The following is a 22195-nucleotide window of genomic DNA, read 5'->3' as shown; positions in this document are numbered from 1 at the left end:
ATTATCGAAATTACGAGAGAGCACATTCCGGGAAGAGATGGGCAACATATTACTACCGCCCACATATATCTCGCGTAATGATCACAACGAAAAGATCCGAGAAATTAGAGCAAATACGGAGACTTACAAGCAGTCGTTCTTTCCACGCACAATTCGTGAATGGAACAGGGAAGGGGGGATCAGATAGTGGTACAATAAGTACCCTCCGCCACACACCGTAAGGTGGCTCGCGGAGTATAGATGTAGATGTAGATGTAGAATGGAAAGTCCACTGTTCAAAATGCCGTCAATGCGAACAAGAGGTGACCGAGACGTGTGACCAATGGCACCCCATACCATCACGCCGGTTGATACGCCAGTATGCCGATGACGAATACACTCTTCCAATGTACATTCACCGCGATGTCGCCAAACACGGATGCGACCATCATGATGATCTAAACAGAACCTGGATTCATCCGAAAAAATGACGTTTTGCCATTCGTGCATCCAGGTTCGTCGTTGAGTACACCATCACAGGCGCTCCTATCTGTGGTGCAGCGTCAAGGGTAACTGCAGCAATGGTCTCCGAGCTGATAGCCCATGCTGCTGCAAACGTCGTCGAACTGTTCGTGCAAACGTCTCCATCAGTTGATTCAGTGATCGGGACGTGGCTGCCCGATCCGTTACAGCCATGCGGATAAGATGCCTGTCATCTCGACTGCTAGTGATACGAGGCCGTTGGGATCCAGCACGGCGTTCCGTATTACCCTCCTGAACCCACCGATTGCATATTCTGACAACAGTCATTGGATCTCGACCAAAGCGAGCAGCAATGTCGCGATACGCTAAGCCGCAATCGTGATAGCCTACAATCCGACCTTTATCAAAGTCGTAAACGTGATGATACGCATTTCTGCTCCTTGCACGAGGCATCACAACAACGTTTCATCAGGCAACGCCGGTCAACTGCTGTTAGTGTATGAGAAATCGGTTGGAAACTTTCCTCATGTCAGCACGTTGTAGGTGTCGCCACCGGCGCCAACCTTTTGTGAATGCTCTGAAAAGCTAATCATTTGCATATCACAGCATCTTCTTCCTGTCGGTTAAATTTTGCGTCTGTAGCACGTCATGTTCGTGGTGTAGCAATTTTAATGGCCAGTAGTGTATATGGCAAAAACAGGATAGGTCTGTGAATTGAACGCTGTGGAACGTCATTGCTAATTTATCGCTACGCAGAAAAAGATTGAGCTAACACGATCTTCTGTTTTGCATGAGCTAAATGTAAAGTTAACGACTTCATTATACTACGAAAGCCATAACTTTTACGCTCATCTAAGTGTGTGTTGTCATACGCACAGTTAAACGCCTTCGACAGAGTCATCAACATCAGCTGTATCATACGAGAGTGGACCGTAATCAGACGCTCGCCTTCTGGCGTTTTCTACGGTATAGGTGGCCGTGGATGGCGGTATAGCAGGATACGTGCTTGCTGCCGCACCGCAGGCGCCACCTGGTGGTAATTGGCCCCCAACCGCCATCAGTGGGGCGCAAGTTGTCCGGGAAGCAGTGGGTGGGGGGGCAGGGGGGCAGAGTAGGAGGGTACGCAGCTCCGGCCGGCAGGCCGCCGCCCCGAGTCGCCAAGACAGCGCCAGATCGATAGTTCGAGGCAATGGCCCGCTGCGACTCCGGTCCTCACGCTTTGACTCCCGCCCTGCGTTGCGACATCTGTGTCACAGATCTGTCGGGCCGGCACAAGAATCATCAGGTAGCACGTAGCAGCGCCTGGCAACAGAAGGCAGGTCACCTGGCCAACGTCACAAGCCGCCGACTCCAGGCCACGTCCCTAGAAATCTTCCACAAGGGAAGTCCGAGGAACGTGTCCTAAAGTCGGCGACGTTGAAACCCGCGTGCTTTCCAGGATATGTGGATGACACGTTTTCTTTTGATCTCGTGGTAGTGAGAATTTTCAAAGCGTTATGGAAGATCTTAACACAGTCGACCAGAGTATTCGTTTCACTTTTATTTTGAGTCCTTAGTGTTCTGTCTGGTTTCATACGGCCAGCCACGAATTTATCTCCTGTGCCTACATCTTCTGCTCAGAACAGTTCTTACAACCTACGTCCTCAATTATCTGCTGGGTGTATCCCAATCTCTGATCAAAAATGTTCAAATGTATGTGAAATCTTATGGGACTTAACTACTAAGGTCATCAGTCCCTAAGCTTACACACTACTTAACCTAAATTATCCTAAGGACAAACACACACACTCATGCCCGAGGAAGGACTCGAACCTCCGCCGGGACCAGCCGCACAGTCCATGACTCCAACGCCTTAGACTGGTCGGCTAATCCCGCGCGGCCCTAATCTATTTCTCTACAGCCCCTCTAGTAGATGCATCGCAGTCTCTGTCTTCCTCTACAGTTTTTATCCTCTATTTCTCCCTGTAGTACCAAGAGGTTACTCTCTGATATCTTAAAAGATATCCAGTCATCCAGTCCCTTTTTCTTGTCTGCGCTTTCCTCATATCCCATTCCTCGCCAATTCTGCTGAAAACCTCCTCATCCATTACCTTATCAGTCCACCTAATTTTCAACATTCTTCTGTAACACTGCTTCTCAAATACATCGATTCTTTTTCTTTCCGGTTGTCCCAAAATCCATGTCTCACTGCCATACAATGCTGAGTGTGCTCCAGATGCAAATTTTCAGAAATTTCTTTCTCAACTTAACACCTGTGTTTGATACTAATACATTTCTTTTGCCCAGGAATGCCCTATGGCCAGTAGCAGTTTGCTTTTTATCTCAGCCTTGCTCCGACCGCCGTAGGTTAGTCTGCTGCCCACGTTGCAGAATTCTTTAACTTCATTTACTTCGTGATCCCCAGTTGCGATGTTATGTTTGGTGCTGTTCTCATTTCTGCTTCTTCTCATTACTTTCTTCTTTCTTCGATTTATTACACTACTGACGATTAACATTGCTACACCACCAAGATGACGTGCTACAGACGTGAAATTTAACCGACAGGAAGAAGATGCTGCGATTTGCAAATGATTAGCTTTTCAGAGCATTCACACAAGGTTGGCGCCGGTGGTGACACCTACAACGTGCTGACATGAGGAAACTTTCCAGCCGATTTCTCATACACAAACGGCAGTTGACCGGCGTTGCCTGGTGAAACGTTGTTGTGATGTCTCTTATAAGGAGGAGAAATGCGTACCATCACGTTTTCGACTTTGATAAAGGTCGGATTGTAGGCTATCGCGATTGCGGTTTATCGTATTGCGACATTGCTGCTTGCGTTGGTCGAGATCCAGTGACTGTTAGCAGAATATGGAATCGGTGGGTTCAGGAGGGTAATACGGAACGCCGTGACAGATCGCAACGGCCTCGTATCACTAGCAGTCGAGATGACAGGTATCTTATCCGCACGGCTGTAACGGATCGTGCAGCCACGTCTCGATCCCTCACTCAACAGATGGGGACGTTTGCAAGACAAAAACCATCTGCACGAACAGTTCGACTACGTTTGCAGCAGCATGGGCTATCAGCTCGGAGACCATGGCTGCGGTTACCCTTGACACTGCATCACAGACAGGAGCGCCAGCGATGGTGTACTCAATGACGAACCTGGGTGCACGAATGGCAAAACGTCATTTTTTCGGATGAATCCGGGTTCTGTTTACAGCATCATGATGGTCGCATCCATGTTTGGCGACATCGCGGTGAACGCATATTGGAAGCGTGTAATCGTCATCACCATACTGTCGTATCACTTGCCGTTATGGTATGGGGGTACCATTGGTTACACGTCTCGGTCACCTCTTGTTCGCGCTGACGGCACTTTGAACAGTGGACGTTACATTTCAGATGTGTTACCACCCCTTCTCTACCCTTCATTCTATCCCTGCAAAACCCTACATTTCAGTAGCATAATCCACGACCGCATGTTGCAGGTCCTGTGCAGAAAATGTTCGACTGCTACCCTGGCCAGCACATTCACCAGATCTTTCACCAATTGAAATCGTCTGGTCAATGGTGGCCGAGTAACTGGCTCGTAACACTACGCCAGCCACTACTCTTGATGATCTGCGAAATAAAATGAAATGTCGTGTGACGAGGGCCTCCCGTTGGGTAGACCGCTACCTGGTGCAAGTCTTTCGATTTGACGGCACTTCGGCGACCTAGAGTCGATGGGGATGAAAGGATGATGATTACTACCACACAACACCCAGACCCTGAGCAGAGAAAATCTCCGACCCAGTCGGGAATCGAACCTGGGGCCTTAGGATTGACAGTCTGTCGCGCTGATGACTCAGCTAGCGGGGGCGGACTGATGAACTGTGATATCGTGTTGAAGCTGCATGGGCAGCTGTACCTGTATACGCCATCCAAGCTCTGTTTGACTCAATGCCCAGGCGTATCAAGGCCGTTATTACAGCCAGAGGTGGTTGTTCTGGGTACTGATTTCTCAGTATCTATGCACCCAAATTGCGTCAAAATGTAATCACTTGTCACTTCTAGTATAATATATTTGTCCAATGAATACCCGTCTATCATCTGCGTTTCGTGTTGGTGTAACAGTAGGGTATCAATCTGCATTCTGTATTCATTAGACTTTCATTGCATTCCACCTTCACTACGATGTTGGAAAAAGATGACTTCTCCTCTTCCTTGTTAGCTGATCGGGAGGAGGATGGGTGGTACACTGGGGAATGCAACTGAAATTGAAATTTATACGTTTAGGTGTACTTCTTATAGCGACGTATGAAAAATGAAAATTTGTAACGGACCAGGTCTTGAATCCCGATTTCCCACCTTATCACTTTGGATATCCGAACATGCTCCCTGGACCAACCCAGACCGCCACAAATTTTCATTTCGTACTTTGAGTAGTTGAATTTAAGGAATACATTTCAACATTTGAAACTTCACAATAAAGGATGGCAGCCAAAAACAGTTGCAGGATAGAATTTTTTTTATTAAAATTCTTGACCAAGGTTTCGGTACATATAAATATACCTTCATCAGAAGTAAAACTTCTAAAATTACATCATGCACTGGAGAATAATAAAACAATTATGCCAAAAGGCGTCGTCAGTAATTAAAATATCATCTCCATTTGTACAACATGTGTAATGGACACAGGATCAAAGCGAACAGTTTAACAATGTTACTTCGCCTATGAACTGTTGAGACACTCGTGTTGTTGCATTTGCCCATGGCGGGTAACAGTTCGTCTGCGTAAAAGGCGAGCAGGCTGTATTCGAGGCCGGTTTCTCGCACACCTCCCTGTAGCTACAAGGATGTTATTGATTGGAGAAATGAAACCAATTTTTCACAATCCTAAGACTGCTTCTCATCGGCATGACTGATGGCAGTGGTAAGTATGGTGAACTTTGCTGACTGGCATCCAAGATTTCTCAACGTCTCTATATAAACTGAATAGCAAAAGGAATCGGCGTGACATTACGAAAAAAAGCTTGTGTACTCGAATACGTTCTTTGCTTTGCCCAACGCAAAGACATTTAATTAATGACAGAGCTATTTCATCTCCAGCAACCATGCGTCAGCTTAACAGGACGTCGCGATGCGGATGATTAAAAAACGCATTCCGCTTGGAGGGAGTATTTGAGGCAGTTAATCATACGGCGAACATCGCGTACCGTGGACCGCTGCCAGCAAACACCACAGGGGAAATACAGGGTATAGGGCGGGCCGCCCGGCTCCCTAATGGCGTGCGGAAAATTAAATAGATTTCGCAAAGCGGAGAGCGTAGGATTTCAGAAAGGGGCGGCTCTCCTTAGGCCAATACATCTTTTTGACGTCAAAAAGATTTGCAAGACACGTGTCATTAGCGTGTGGTGTAAGGATTTACTGCAGTACAGGGTATACTACTTTAGGTGGAATGTGGAATATGAATCAAGGAAAAGGCTGATTGCTCTCAGAATGAATTTACACGCTGCACTGAGTGTATGCTGATTTCGTGGTAGATTAAAATTGTGCCGAACCGCGACTGGGTGGAGATTTCAATTTACCAGATATAGACTGGGACACTCAGATGTTTAGGACGGGTGGTAGGGACAGAGCATCGAGTGACATTATACTGAGTGCACTATCCGAAAATTACCTCGAGCAATTAAACAGAGAACCGACTCGTGGAGATAACATCTTGGACCTACTGATAACAAACAGACCCGAACTTTTCGACTCTGTATGTACAGAACAGGGAATCAGTGATCATAAGGCCGTTGCAGCATCCCTGAATATGGAAGTTAATAGGAATATAAAAAAAGGGAGGAAGGTTTATCTGTTTAGCAAGAGTAATAGAAGGCAGATTTCAGACTACCTAACAGATCAAAACGAAAATTTCTGTTCCGACACTGACAATGTTGAGTGTTTATGGAAAAAGTTCAAGGCAATCGTAAAATGCGTTTTAGAGAGGTACGTGCCGAGTAAAACTGTGAGGGACGGGAAAAACCCACCATGGTACAACAACAAAGTTAGGAAACTACTGCGAAAGCAAAGAGAGCTCCACTCCAAGTTTAAACGCAGCCAAAACCTCTCAGACAAACAGAAGCTAAACGATGTCAAAGTTAGCGTAAGGAGGGCTATGCGTGAAGCGTTCATTGAATTCGAAAGTGAAATTCTATGTACCGACTTGACAGAAAATCCTAGGAAGTTCTGGTCTTACGTTAAATCAGTAAGTGGCTCGAAACAGCATATCCAGACACTACGGGATGATGATGGCATTGAAACAGAGGATGACACGCGTAAAGCTGAAATACTAAACACCTTTTTCCAAAGCTGTTTCACAGAGGAAGACCGCACTGCAGTTCCTTCTCTAAATCCTCGCACAAACGAAAAAATGGCTGACATCGAAATAAGTGTCCAAGGAATAGAAAAGCAACTGGAATCACTCAATAGAGGAAAGTCCACTGGACCTGACGGGATACCAATTCGATTCTACACAGAGTACGCGAAAGAACTTGCCCCCCCTCTAACAGCCGTGTACCGCAAGTCTCTAGAGGAACGGAGGGTTCCAAATGATTGGAAAAGAGCACAGATAGTCCCAGTCTTCAAGAAGGGTCGTCGAGCAGATGCGGTAGACCTATATCTCTTACGTCGATCTCTTGTAGAATTTTAGAACATGTTTTTTGCTCGCGTATCATGTCATTTCTGGAAACCCAGAATCTACTATGTAGGAATCAACATGGATTCCGGAAACAGCGATCGTGTGAGACCCAGCTCGCCTTATTTGTTCATGAGACCCAGAAAATATTAGATACAGGCTCCCAGGTACATGCTATCTTTCTTGACTTCCGGAAGGCGTTTGATACAGTTCCGCACTGTCGCCTGATAAACAAAGTAAGAGCCTACGGAATATCAGACCAGCTGTGTGGCTGGATTGAAGAGTTTTTAGCAAACAGAACACAGCATGTTGTTATCAATGGAGAGACGTCTACAGACGTTAAAGTAACCTCTGGCGTGCCACAGGGGAGTGTTATGGGACCATTGCTTTTCACAATATATATAAATGACTTAGTAGATAGTGTCGGAAGCTCCATGCCGCTTTTCGCGGATGATACTGTAGTATACAGAGAAGTTGCAGCATTAGAAAATTGAAGCGAAATGCAGGAAGATCTGCAGCGGATAGGCACTTGGTGCAGGGAGTGGCAACTGATCCTTAACATAGACAAATGTAATGTATTGCAAATACATAGAAAGAAGGATCCTTTATTGTATGATTATATGATAGCGGAACAAACACTGGTAGCAGTTACTTCTGTAAAATATCTGGGAGTATGCGTGCGGAACGATTTGAAGTGGAATGATCATATAAAATTAATTGTTGGTAAGGCGGGTACCAGATTGAGATTCATTGGGAGAGTCCTTAGAAAATGTAGTCCATCAACAAAGGAGGTGGCTTACAAAGCACTCGTTCGGCCTATACTTGAGTATTGCTCATCAGTGTGGGATCCGTACCAGATCGGGTTGACGGAGGAGATAGAAAAGATCCAAAGAAGAGCGGCGCGTTTCGTCACAGGGTTATTTGGTAACCGTGATAGCGTTACGGAGATGTTTAGCAAATTCAAGTGGCAGACTCTGCAAGAGAAGCGCTCTGCATCGCGGTGTAGCTTGCTCGTCAGGTTTCGAGAGGGTGCGTTTCTGGATGAGGTATCGAATATATTGCTTCCCCCTACTTATACCTCCCGAGGAGATCACGAATGTAAAATTAGAGAGATTAGAGCGCGCACGGAGGCTTTCAGACAGTCGTTCTTCCCGCGAACCATACGCGACTGGAACAGGAAAGGGAGGTAATGACAGTGGCACGTAAAGTGCCCTCCGCCACACACCGTTGGGTGGCTTGCGGAGTATCAATGTAGATGTAGATGTAGACTGTACTCTGTGAGATGGTCATGTCATTTTGGTTTTTGTATGTTATCGATGTGCACCTCAGAGAGAGAGAGAGCAAGTTACGTTACTGTTAAACAGTCTTTGCTCTTGTCGTGGCACAGTCGTTGCCTCTGCTCAGTCTGGTGTATCCTTAGTTGAAGTGTGGTATTTAATAGTGCTGTGTTGACTTGTGATTTGTATCTGTTAGATGAAGAAAGATTTATTGTAAAGAACAGCAAGCATGAATATGACGTATATACTGGAAAGCGTCTTCAGGCCACGAATGGCCTACCGGGACCATCCGGCCGCCGTGTCATCCTCCGAGGAGGATGCGGATAGGAGGGGCGTGGAGTGAGCACACCGCTCTCCCGGTCGTTGTGATGGTATTCTTGACCGAAGCCGCTACTATCCGGTCGAGTAGCTCCTCAGTTGGCATCACGAGGCTGAGTGCACCCCGAAAACTGGCAACAGCGCACGGGGGCTGGATGGTCACCCATCCAAGTGCCGGCCACGCCAAACAGCGCTTAACTTCGGTGATCTCAAGGGACCCGGTGTATCCATTGCGGCAAGGCCGTTGCGTTATATATTGGAAAGCGAAGGGAATATAAATTTTGAGTGATATTATTACGTTTTGAAGAGCAGGAGTTTGAGGTAAGACTGCAGCACTGCCCACGTAATTTGTAGAAATAATTATTGGTAGCTAGCTAATGTTGTTCACTCGCTCAGAGCTGAGAGAAAGGCCACCCCCACTTTCCTGAGTCATGCATTAACATATTAAATGGGTAAGCTGTTTGATTTTTATGGAAATTCTCTGTTGATATTGTACCCTCTTTAAATCACTGTTGACTTTGTTAAGTATAGTATTGTTCAGACCTATGTTACGTGTGAAGATCTTTGAAAACATGTATGTATGTATGTATTGAACTGAGTACCTAGAAACGACGGAGAGGCTTCGTCCCCGCCGTAGCCCTCGGTGGTACACAATCCCACAACAGGCTACAGCATTCCACTCACCCCACCGCTGCTCCACACCGAATCCAGGGTTACTGTGCGGTTCGGCCCCCAGTGGACTCCCTCGGGAACGTCTCACACCAGACGAGTGTAGCCCCAATATCAGACCAGCTGTGTGGCTGGATTGAAGAGTTTTTAGCAAACAGAACACACCATGTTGTTATCAATGGAGAGACGTCTGCAGACGTTAAAGTAACCTCTGGCGTGCCACAGGGGAGTGTTATGGGACCATTGCTTTTCACAATATATATAAATGACTTAGTAGATAGTGTCGGAAGCTCCATGCCGCTTTTCGCGGATGATACTGTAGTATACAGAGAAGTTGCAGCATTAGAAAATTGAAGCGAAATGCAGGAAGATCTGCAGCGGATAGGCACTTGGTGCAGGGAGTGGCAACTGATCCTTAACATAGACAAATGTAATGTATTGCAAATACATAGAAAGAAGGATCCTTTATTGTATGATTATATGATAGCGGAACAAACACTGGTAGCAGTTACTTCTGTAAAATATCTGGGAGTATGCGTGCGGAACGATTTGAAGTGGAATGATCATATAAAATTAATTGTTGGTAAGGCGGGTACCAGATTGAGATTCATTGGGAGAGTCCTTAGAAAATGTAGTCCATCAACAAAGGAGGTGGCTTACAAAGCACTCGTTCGGCCTATACTTGAGTATTGCTCATCAGTGTGGGATCCGTACCAGATCGGGTTGACGGAGGAGATAGAAAAGATCCAAAGAAGAGCGGCGCGTTTCGTCACAGGGTTATTTGGTAACCGTGATAGCGTTACGGAGATGTTTAGCAAATTCAAGTGGCAGACTCTGCAAGAGAAGCGCTCTGCATCGCGGTGTAGCTTGCTCGTCAGGTTTCGAGAGGGTGCGTTTCTGGATGAGGTATCGAATATATTGCTTCCCCCTACTTATACCTCCCGAGGAGATCACGAATGTAAAATTAGAGAGATTAGAGCGCGCACGGAGGCTTTCAGACAGTCGTTCTTCCCGCGAACCATACGCGACTGGAACAGGAAAGGGAGGTAATGACAGTGGCACGTAAAGTGCCCTCCGCCACACACCGTTGGGTGGCTTGCGGAGTATCAATGTAGATGTAGATGTAGACTGTACTCTGTGAGATGGTCATGTCATTTTGGTTTTTGTGTGTTATCGATGTGCACCTCAGAGAGAGAGAGAGCAAGTTACGTTACTGTTAAACAGTCTTTGCTCTTGTCGTGGCACAGTCGTTGCCTCTGCTCAGTCTGGTGTATCCTTAGTTGAAGTGTGGTATTTAATAGTGCTGTGTTGACTTGTGATTTGTATCTGTTAGATGAAGAAAGATTTATTGTAAAGAACAGCAAGCATGAATATGACGTATATACTGGAAAGCGTCTTCAGGCCACGAATGGCCTACCGGGACCATCCGGCCGCCGTGTCATCCTCCGAGGAGGATGCGGATAGGAGGGGCGTGGAGTGAGCACACCGCTCTCCCGGTCGTTGTGATGGTATTCTTGACCGAAGCCGCTACTATCCGGTCGAGTAGCTCCTCAGTTGGCATCACGAGGCTGAGTGCACCCCGAAAACTGGCAACAGCGCACGGGGGCTGGATGGTCACCCATCCAAGTGCCGGCCACGCCAAACAGCGCTTAACTTCGGTGATCTCAAGGGACCCGGTGTATCCATTGCGGCAAGGCCGTTGCGTTATATATTGGAAAGCGAAGGGAATATAAATTTTGAGTGATATTATTACGTTTTGAAGAGCAGGAGTTTGAGGTAAGACTGCAGCACTGCCCACGTAATTTGTAGAAATAATTATTGGTAGCTAGCTAATGTTGTTCACTCGCTCAGAGCTGAGAGAAAGGCCACCCCCACTTTCCTGAGTCATGCATTAACATATTAAATGGGTAAGCTGTTTGATTTTTATGGAAATTCTCTGTTGATATTGTACCCTCTTTAAATCACTGTTGACTTTGTTAAGTATAGTATTGTTCAGACCTATGTTACGTGTGAAGATCTTTGAAAACATGTACGTATGTATGTATTGAACTGAGTACCTAGAAACGACGGAGAGGCTTCGTCCCCGCCGTAGCCCTCGGTGGTACACAATCCCACAACAGGCTACAGCATTCCACTCACCCCACCGCTGCTCCACACCGAATCCAGGGTTACTGTGCGGTTCGGCCCCCAGTGGACTCCCTCGGGAACGTCTCACACCAGACGAGTGTAGCCCCAATATCAGACCAGCTGTGTGGCTGGATTGAAGAGTTTTTAGCAAACAGAACACACCATGTTGTTATCAATGGAGAGACGTCTGCAGACGTTAAAGTAACCTCTGGCGTGCCACAGGGGAGTGTTATGGGACCATTGCTTTTCACAATATATATAAATGACTTAGTAGATAGTGTCGGAAGCTCCATGCCGCTTTTCGCGGATGATACTGTAGTATACAGAGAAGTTGCAGCATTAGAAAATTGAAGCGAAATGCAGGAAGATCTGCAGCGGATAGGCACTTGGTGCAGGGAGTGGCAACTGATCCTTAACATAGACAAATGTAATGTATTGCAAATACATAGAAAGAAGGATCCTTTATTGTATGATTATATGATAGCGGAACAAACACTGGTAGCAGTTACTTCTGTAAAATATCTGGGAGTATGCGTGCGGAACGATTTGAAGTGGAATGATCATATAAAATTAATTGTTGGTAAGGCGGGTACCAGATTGAGATTCATTGGGAGAGTCCTTAGAAAATGTAGTCCATCAACAAAGGAGGTGGCTTACAAAGCACTCGTTCGGCCTATACTTGAGTATTGCTCATCAGTGTGGGATCCGTACCAGATCGGGTTGACGGAGGAGATAGAAAAGATCCAAAGAAGAGCGGCGCGTTTCGTCACAGGGTTATTTGGTAACCGTGATAGCGTTACGGAGATGTTTAGCAAATTCAAGTGGCAGACTCTGCAAGAGAAGCGCTCTGCATCGCGGTGTAGCTTGCTCGTCAGGTTTCGAGAGGGTGCGTTTCTGGATGAGGTATCGAATATATTGCTTCCCCCTACTTATACCTCCCGAGGAGATCACGAATGTAAAATTAGAGAGATTAGAGCGCGCACGGAGGCTTTCAGACAGTCGTTCTTCCCGCGAACCATACGCGACTGGAACAGGAAAGGGAGGTAATGACAGTGGCACGTAAAGTGCCCTCCGCCACACACCGTTGGGTGGCTTGCGGAGTATCAATGTAGATGTAGATGTAGACTGTACTCTGTGAGATGGTCATGTCATTTTGGTTTTTGTGTGTTATCGATGTGCACCTCAGAGAGAGAGAGAGCAAGTTACGTTACTGTTAAACAGTCTTTGCTCTTGTCGTGGCACAGTCGTTGCCTCTGCTCAGTCTGGTGTATCCTTAGTTGAAGTGTGGTATTTAATAGTGCTGTGTTGACTTGTGATTTGTATCTGTTAGATGAAGAAAGATTTATTGTAAAGAACAGCAAGCATGAATATGACGTATATACTGGAAAGCGTCTTCAGGCCACGAATGGCCTACCGGGACCATCCGGCCGCCGTGTCATCCTCCGAGGAGGATGCGGATAGGAGGGGCGTGGAGTGAGCACACCGCTCTCCCGGTCGTTGTGATGGTATTCTTGACCGAAGCCGCTACTATCCGGTCGAGTAGCTCCTCAGTTGGCATCACGAGGCTGAGTGCACCCCGAAAACTGGCAACAGCGCACGGGGGCTGGATGGTCACCCATCCAAGTGCCGGCCACGCCAAACAGCGCTTAACTTCGGTGATCTCAAGGGACCCGGTGTATCCATTGCGGCAAGGCCGTTGCGTTATATATTGGAAAGCGAAGGGAATATAAATTTTGAGTGATATTATTACGTTTTGAAGAGCAGGAGTTTGAGGTAAGACTGCAGCACTGCCCACGTAATTTGTAGAAATAATTATTGGTAGCTAGCTAATGTTGTTCACTCGCTCAGAGCTGAGAGAAAGGCCACCCCCACTTTCCTGAGTCATGCATTAACATATTAAATGGGTAAGCTGTTTGATTTTTATGGAAATTCTCTGTTGATATTGTACCCTCTTTAAATCACTGTTGACTTTGTTAAGTATAGTATTGTTCAGACCTATGTTACGTGTGAAGATCTTTGAAAACATGTATGTATGTATGTATGTATGTATTGAACTGAGTACCTAGAAACGACGGAGAGGCTTCGTCCCCGCCGTAGCCCTCGGTGGTACACAATCCCACAACAGGCTACAGCATTCCACTCACCCCACCGCTGCTCCACACCGAATCCAGGGTTACTGTGCGGTTCGGCCCCCAGTGGACTCCCTCGGGAACGTCTCACACCAGACGAGTGTAGCCCCAATGTTTGCGTGGTAGAGTAATTATGGTGTATGCGTACGTGGAGACAACGTTGGCGCAGCGATCGCCGACATAGTGTAACTGAGGCGGAATAAGGGGAACCAGCCCGCATTCGCCGAGGAAGATGGAAAACCGCCTTAAAAACCATACACAGGCTGGCCGGCACACCGAACCTCGACACTAATCCGCCGGGCGGATTCGTGCTGGGGACCGGCACGCCTTTCCGCTCGGGAAGCGGTGCTTTAGACCGCACGGCTAGTCAGGTGGGCGTTTGAATACATACTTCATTCTAAAATCGTTGTCTTGGAATATAATTTCATAGGAATTAACCTACGCATTACGACATGTGGTATGCAACAGTTGGAAATTTTATTTAGAAATGGAAATCTAGCTAGCATGTGCCTGCTTGCTATTTGCTGTTGTGTTTTCGAGAGACGCGAGGCAAATGGAAATTTTGAGTAGGGCCAGATAACTGTTTTACTTCAGTTGCGCATTTAATATAAGACAAGTTGCATTCAGATCAGTTACGTTTCAGTCCGAACTAGGTTCTGTTTAGTCATAGACTAATACACGAGTTTAAATTGGATAACAGTTTTTGGGTACATAGTTTTGGTAATAGATAGAATTTCATAGAGTAGGAGATAAAGTCGGGCTAAATTCTATACAGAAACAAAATACAGTGGAGAGTCTACAAATCGAATCTGGTACTTTTGCCTTTCGCCGTCAAGAACTGAACTACCCGAACAGGACATATGACTTGCCCTCACAGCTTAACATTTTCCCGCCCCTGTGAGGATGGGTCCTGCGTAGTGCTTGGATAGCTCTGTCGGTAGGGTACTTGGCTGCGAAAGACAGAGGTCCCAGGTTCGAGTCCCGTCTGGCATACAGTTTGAATCTTCCAGAAAGCTACAAACTGGTTGCTGAACGCATGGATTTATATTTATGAGCATCTAGTAACAATATAGCAATGTACTCCTCGTATCTCATTTCTATTACTCTACCGATTTTAAAGGACGATCTTAAACAAATTGTTGTCTACAAAATATTGTATCTGAATCAGTTTCTTATTCGAATAACATAACGAGATGAATGTAGTGAAACTAATGAAAAACAAAATCCATTCACGGCACTAGACAGTTGAGAACGTTCGAACAATCCACGGGTGTACTGCCGGTCCATAGTGTCAGCACACCCGTGGACTATTCGAGCAAGAAATACGCCGGGAGAAACTGAAGAATCACACCATATACCTCTACGGGGAGGAGATATATCGCAGCATGAAGAGAGACACTATGGACCGGCAGTACATCCATGGATTGTTCGAGCAAGAAATACGTCGGGAGAAACTGAAGAATCACAGTTGAGAACGTGTTTGTTTATTGAGCGATCTCCAGCGATTAAACTGTGATTTCAGTCTGCCAGCGATAAATTCAAGCCACTGTCGTACGGTGTCATGCTTCAGATATGATCACCGCTTTCAGTATTTCGGACAAGCTATTGTGATCTATATGTCAGGAACCGAAGAAATATTCGCAGATAATACTCACGATCTATTATAGAAGTTCCTACTTATATCAGAGAGTCGAGCACGAATTATACGTAGATAAGTTTTGTTTTGGCAGTTACAATACGATTACACAAGAGCGCTGAATGCAAGTGGAAATTCGCCTTTCCAGCTATACCGTCTATCCTTTATAAGAGTCGTCCGGGGCAATTTCTCTGGTGTTTCGGAAGATATCTGCAGTTTCGTTTTTGCGACGTGTAGCTGGAGCCACCGGGAACAAATACTGCTCATCACATCTTTCATGCGACGCCCATTGTCGATGCAACCCATCGATTTGTTTCCCGTTACGAAGGAAGCTATTATTTAAACTGAATTTTACGTGCCCATTCGATAGAGAGACCCCAAATTAGTCTAGTACGATATTCGTTTTATCAGTGTGTATTAACAGGGAGAGTGAAACACGAAGAATAGCCAGTACTTCAGCAGCGGCTGAGTAAGGCCCCTGAGCCGCACTGTCTGCTACCATCATGCACCGGCGCTACTCGCTCGGTGCTGGAGTACTTGCTATTCTTCGTGTTAAAATGTCTTTGTTACTATGAACTGATAAAACGAACATCGTTCTTCACTAATTTCTGACTGCTCTATCGAATTAGGACATAAAATTCCGCATTAAAAACAGTTTAGTTCGCAATGGAAAACAAACCGTCGCTCTCTATCGACTTTGGGCGTCGCATGGAAGACGTGATGAGTCGTATTTGTTTGGGTGACTCCAGCTATACCATCGCAAAACCAAAATTGCAAATATCTGCCGAAACACTAGAAAAAATGCGGTTGACAGCTCTCAGGAGAGGAACCCTGTATAGGCTAAGTGCAGAAAAATGGGGAGGGCTTGCCTGGCTGGCTGAGATACACAAATGAATGAGCATCTGACTATACGTGGTGTCTTGTCGATATAACAAGTAGTTGCACACTGTGCATCCGAACTCGACGGACAAAATTTCGGAAGTTGTTCGGATAAGTGTTTTGGTACGAGAAACCTACTCTAGTGTTCGATAGTGATTTTATTGTAATTATGATTTATTCGGTTTGTTATTACAGTTACGCCTTTTCCGCCGTAAATATCGTCATAACAGTGAAAAACCCTTTAATATGCAGTAAGGAGAGCGTACAACGCAGAAAGGGGAGTATCGGTAATGCAAGAACCCTCAGATACAAAGCTACTGTGTTCTGCTCAGACAACTTACGGGAATGCAACCGGGTGACGTCGTCTGTGATGTGGTTTTCGTCGCTTCGGGAACAAATCAACATAGTGTCGTTGCGTTCCTCTGCCAGTGCATTCACTGAACAAACACACGAGTTGCATGTCACCCAACTCTTCATCAGTGAGCCTGCCGATACCGCTGCGTATTAACGTTAAGCACAACTAACGCTCCCGGAACCATAAGCCCAAGACAGAACCGAGCGGAACTGAATGCAAGATTGAGGACTTTAGTCTTCAACGGGAACTACTTTTCAAACAATACCGACAGCGCAATACATCGCCATTTGCACTGTTGTGCAAGTATATCCAGTGCAATACGGACACAAAAATAAACGAGAGTAAGAAATCAAATTACGAAGGTAAGTCAATTATCATGCGCAATTTAGTTATATTTTTGTATATTTTGTTACTACTGTAGTTTTACGTTTATGACGCGAGCTTTGTTTATTTGTTGTTATATCTTCCCAATTTTCAAGCTGCTAGGTTAGTTTCGTTATCGCTGCCGTGCTGTTAATCATGGCTGTTCCACTGTCTATGAGCAACGTTGAGTTATTCGTTTTTTGTAGTCGGAAGGCGTATCAGGCGCAGAAATTCGTAGAAGACTTTCGATGCAGTACGGGAACAGTGTTATGTCGCAATGGAGTGTCTACCAACGGATTGAAAAGTTCCGAATTGGTCGCACAAGTGTTACGCACGATGAAGGAGGCAGACGACCGTTTACCGCCACAAATGAAGAAACCATTGAGTGTTCAAGCGAAATGATTCTCTTGGACAGACGATTAACTATTGACGAAGTGGCACATCGTTTGAAAATTAGTCACGATTCTGCCTACGATATCATCCACAGCAGACTTGGGTTTCATAAAGTTTGTGCAAGATGGGTCCCAAAACAACGCACACAGTTGCATAAACAAACGCGCTTGGACATCTGCAAAAAGCATTTGGATCGCTGTGGTAACGATGGGGACAACTTCTTAGACAGGATCATTACTGGTGACGAAACATAGATCCATCATTACGAGCCGGAGAATAAACGGCAGAATATGGAATGGAAACATCCAAATTCGCCGTGCAAGAAAAAGTTCAAGACCCAACCGTCCGCAGGAAACTGACGCTTGCGGTTTTTTGGTACTCACAAGTTCCAGTAATGGAACACACTAATAAGTAGTGTAGCAATGAGAGGATTACTGCTAGGCTAAAGCCAGCAAACGCCGGGGATTGCTGTCAAAAAGTGTTGTGTAGTTGCAAGACAATGCCCGTCCGCATACTGCTGCCCACACTGCCGAAACGCTCCAGAAACTCAAATTTGAATTACTGGATCATCCTCCATATAGTCCCGATCTTGTCCCTTTTGACTATCACTTGTTTTGTCCACTCAAACAGGCATTAAGAGGCCGTCGATTTTCCTCGGACGAAGCAGTGAAAAAAGCGGTGCATTCCTGGCTCGCAGCTCAACCGAGAACCTTCTTTTATGAGGACATCAGGAAGCTTTTACAACGATGGACCAAGTGCGTTGAAACGCAAGGAGACTATGTCGAAAAATGATGTTCTTGTAAGTTTCCTACTTGATTACAATAAAATTTTATAACCATTTTGCGGATAATAATTGACTTACCCTCGTAATTCATTTACTGACAAATAACATGAGACCATATACTCAGAAAATATTTACGAATGGACTTTTAATTTTTCTTCGGTGGAGTTCGGATTCATCAGGCATGAATGAATTATAAAAAAAAAAATATTATTTTTGGCAGTATCCCTGTTATCATATTTTGTTTTTTCGGTGAGCTACAGTTTGTGTCTAGAAACGTTCTTTTTTAATGAAGTAGTTAAGAAAGTTAAAAACAAGCGAGCCAAGTGATAAAAATTTACAAGGGAAGAAGAAGCAAACGTATCAACACAATGAGCGATACGTGAGCGAGGCTCCGTACCAACTGTTGAAAACCGAGAGATACTTAGTCCAGAGAGACTTACCTATAGAAAAAAGGGGATCACCACAACAGTTTAAAAAAATAGGATGTCCACGTCCACTGTAACGGGATTACGGACTATGATTTGGCTATTCTTACGTCGACAGACATATTCGTTACCGTAACATTTATTCTTTACCATTACCTAACAGGAATGTCACAAATTTAACAAAATATCCAGAAACACAGTATTTTAAATCTGGGTCGAGCAAGCTTTGTGAAGACACTTCGATAAAGTATGAGACGAATATGCGGGAGATGAAATACGAAGAAGTTGTTTGAATTAGTATTTTGAATAACAGTTAGTAATAACGAAATGTTTGTAGAAAATCTGTTAGTTAGCTTATCGGAAACATGTTACATAAGTTCTGACAGCTCCTCGTCACTCTGGCTTTGGAAAATCATCTATTAATATTCATTTCCAAACTACGAAACGAATTAAGCGCTGATCTCAACGCTAGTCTGTACTATTTCACCATAGTTAGTGGCACTATCACAGAATATCGCAGAATTTAACATAAATTACTTTTGCAGATAACTCTGAAAACAAGAACATATTTCATGCCAGCAATTCTAATCTACTTTTTTATTGTTCTACGCTACATTATTAAGTACAACGGCAAGTATAGGTGCCATAAGCTCATGAGACTTAGATGATTCCAAATAGTCACATTCAGAAGTTTTAGTCGTTCAAAGCAATTGTCGATCTTAGTCAAGTTCTTGTGTGCACGTCATTCCCAGACTTGTTTTAACAGTATGAGATAATTTGTACGTTATCAAATCGCATGAGCCTATAAAGAAACACTGCTATCAGTGAAAGTTGCATCCATGTGCTGTCGTGATTAGGATTGTTGGATAATACATCATGTACAGATACTAAATAATGTTACTGGGTCACCAGTTCAAACATCTCTTGCGGCTGTAGAACGTTCAGCGCGAACGAGTGTATGTGTCTTGGTGTTGTGTACAGTAAGTGTACAAATAGCGTAAAGCGCGTTTTGTGTCGAAGAATTTTTAGTTTGCATGATAACTATTCAAAAATTAAAAATACCATAATGGTATTAAATACTGCCGATCTGAGAATTTTATTAAGATAAGTTTTCATGTGATGATGTGAGACAGTCGTAAAAATGTGTATTTTTCTCGGTGGGTCCATCGCTCAGAGGGCAACACACTCGTAGGTGGGGAATATGAGCAAAACACAACGGTTGTGATCTTTTCGGACAAAAGGGCGAAGGAAAAACGTTATGCCATTATTCTGGAGCTATTTAAGGAATTACACAAAGTGAAAATGGATGAGCAGATCAAAATCCGAGCCCTAAAGGGTTTGGCAACGTTTATTGTAAAAGGATGGGAATCACAAACAGCCGTTGTATGTTTAAGGTACCGTTCTGATAATCACCTCCGGTTTTCTTGGGTTACCGAGGGTAATGTAAATCATCATATTGGGCGAATATGGAGTTGAAACCCTTATCGGAGTTTCTTGTCTTAATCAGTCTCTGGTGAACAAATGAACACTGACTGTGCTGGGACACATAACAAACCACAATCACACTGTGTTCTGGTGTAGTGAAAAGCGTTTTACTACGATATTTGCGAAAAATACTTGTTATAGATACGTGTGCATCACAACATCTCAGCATGATGCGGATAATAGAAGTGCTTGCCACACGAAAAACGTAAGTAAATACGAAAGTAGGTGCGAAAACATCGCAAAACTAAATTACACTCTAGGAGATAGGTCAACTTTCTGCAAAGAAAAAAAAGAAAAAAAGAAAAAAAAACACTTTTTCATCAACATCGTTTGGTTGCAGATGACAAGCTACCTGTAATAATTAACACAAAAGTGGTCCAGAAATTTCATGCTCGCCAAATGTAAAGTTATTTACCAAAACAAGCGATCTGTTATTTGAACTAAAACTGCACATAATTTTATAATCATGTATCAAAAATGTTCGCATTGCAGAATAAATAAAAACGAAAACTCACTGATGAGGGCACAGCGGTGCCGAAACATGTTTGGGTACTGAGAAGAACGATGTTTTGCGTAACTGGCGGAACTCAAATCCCAAAAATTTTAACTGCGAACACGGCCAATACAAGGAGCTGCAAATCAAAAGATGGATAGTACAACAATACGCTATGGAAAGTGTAATTTAAACTTGCTAATGAACGGTAGCGATATTTTTCGGTTCTTGTTAGAGCAGTAGTTCGGTCATGAGTTACTAATGATAGGTCTCCTACTTGTTGTCATACTCAGTATTGAAGCGATGATAACAGTCAATGCACTGCTTTTGGATCATTTCGTGTACTTCATTGTTTCGATTGACTTGGATTGCCACAAGAGGACATTGTACTTTTCGAGATCGGTTATGAGAATTAAGAGTCACCGACAATACACCTGAATTGGTTATCAGATGAAATTACATTTAGTTCAGAGAGTATTTGTGAGGAGATGACAGAGATTTATGTCTACGAAGATAAGAAAGTGATACTCACCGGCTAGCCCGTAGCTGAAGAACGCTGCTGAAGAGGCGAGAAGCAGGTAGGCGACGCCGGAGAAAGCCATGGGCAACTGTGGCGGTGGCTGTGGCGACGGCGAGAGGCGGGTGACTGGCGTCGCGGTGGCAGGCGGCAGGCGTCGGTCGCTGGAGGCGGCGTCGGTCGCTGGAGGCGGCGGCTAGCGTCGTGCCATGCCACGCGGGACCAGGGCGAGCTGCGTCGGAGCTGCAGGCGGCGGCGGTCGCGTCTGCAGCCACAGGTGTACTGCCGGCGGCGGTGGAGGCGGCGGGGGTGGAGGCGGCGGGCCGTCGCGGCGCACGCCGGCGCGGCCGCGCGCATGCGTGCTCCGTGCCGCCTCCCCCCACCTCCTGAGGCGACGGGATCGGCGTTCCAGCTCGAATACCGACACCGGCAGTGCCCACTCAGCGGTGCCTCAACAGCACAAGGAGTGCTCGCACCGCTGTGGTGATTATACATTACGGAGTGGAAGTGTATTTCGGAGCATCGAACCAAACTGGGCACTTAGACTGCACTCGAGTTCGCTGGCTATCTACAGGTACAAGATAAGAGGAATTACTGCCTCACATCATCAATATTACACTACTGGCCATTAAAATTGCTACACCAAGAAGAAATGCAAATGATAAATGGGTATTCATTGGACAAATATATTATACTAGAACTAACACGTGATTACATTTTCACGCAATTTGGATGCATTGATCCTGCGAAATCAGTATCCAGAACAACCACCTCTGGTCGCAATAACGGCCTTGATACGCCTGGGTAATGAGTCAAACACAGCTTGGATGGCGTGTACAGGTACAGCTGTCCATGCAGCTTCAACACGATACCACAGTTCATCAAGAGTAGTGACTCGCGTTTTGTCACCCGCCAGTTGCTCGGCCACCATTGACCAGACGTTTTCAGTTGGTGAGAGATCTGGAGAATGTGCTGGGCAGGGCACCAGTCGAACATTTTCTGTATCTAGAAAGGCCCAAACAAGACTTGCAACAAGCGGTCGTGCATTATCCTGCTGAAATGTAGGGTTTTGCCGGGATCGAATCAAGGGTAGAGCCACGGGTCGTAACTCATCTGAAATGTAACGTTCACTGTCCAAAGTGCCGTCAATGCGAGCAAGAGGTGACCGAGACGTGTAACCAATGGCATCCCATACCATCACGCCAGGTGATACACCAGAATGGCGATGACGAGT

The 22195-nt window shown here is 45.2% G+C and overlaps 1 protein-coding gene across 1 annotated transcript in view; it reads right to left on the bottom strand.

Moving 5' to 3' along the window:
• The window catches only part of LOC126458607 (uncharacterized), a 799633-nt gene extending 778459 nt beyond the window's left edge, over positions 1 to 21174 (bottom strand). The window contains exon 1 of the mRNA XM_050095765.1: positions 20977 to 21174. Within this exon, the coding sequence (XP_049951722.1) occupies positions 20977 to 21046 (70 nt within the window). The 5' untranslated portion in view covers positions 21047 to 21174. The remainder of the gene's footprint in view (positions 1 to 20976) is intronic.
• Positions 21175 to 22195: the final 1021 nt, after the last annotated feature.

Source organism: Schistocerca serialis, chromosome 2 (genome assembly GCF_023864345.2).
Source record: "Schistocerca serialis cubense isolate TAMUIC-IGC-003099 chromosome 2, iqSchSeri2.2, whole genome shotgun sequence".
Lineage (NCBI taxonomy): Eukaryota > Metazoa > Arthropoda > Insecta > Orthoptera > Acrididae > Schistocerca > Schistocerca serialis.
Note: the sequence above shows the minus strand (reverse complement) of the source record. Positions and strands in the feature narration are given on the sequence as shown.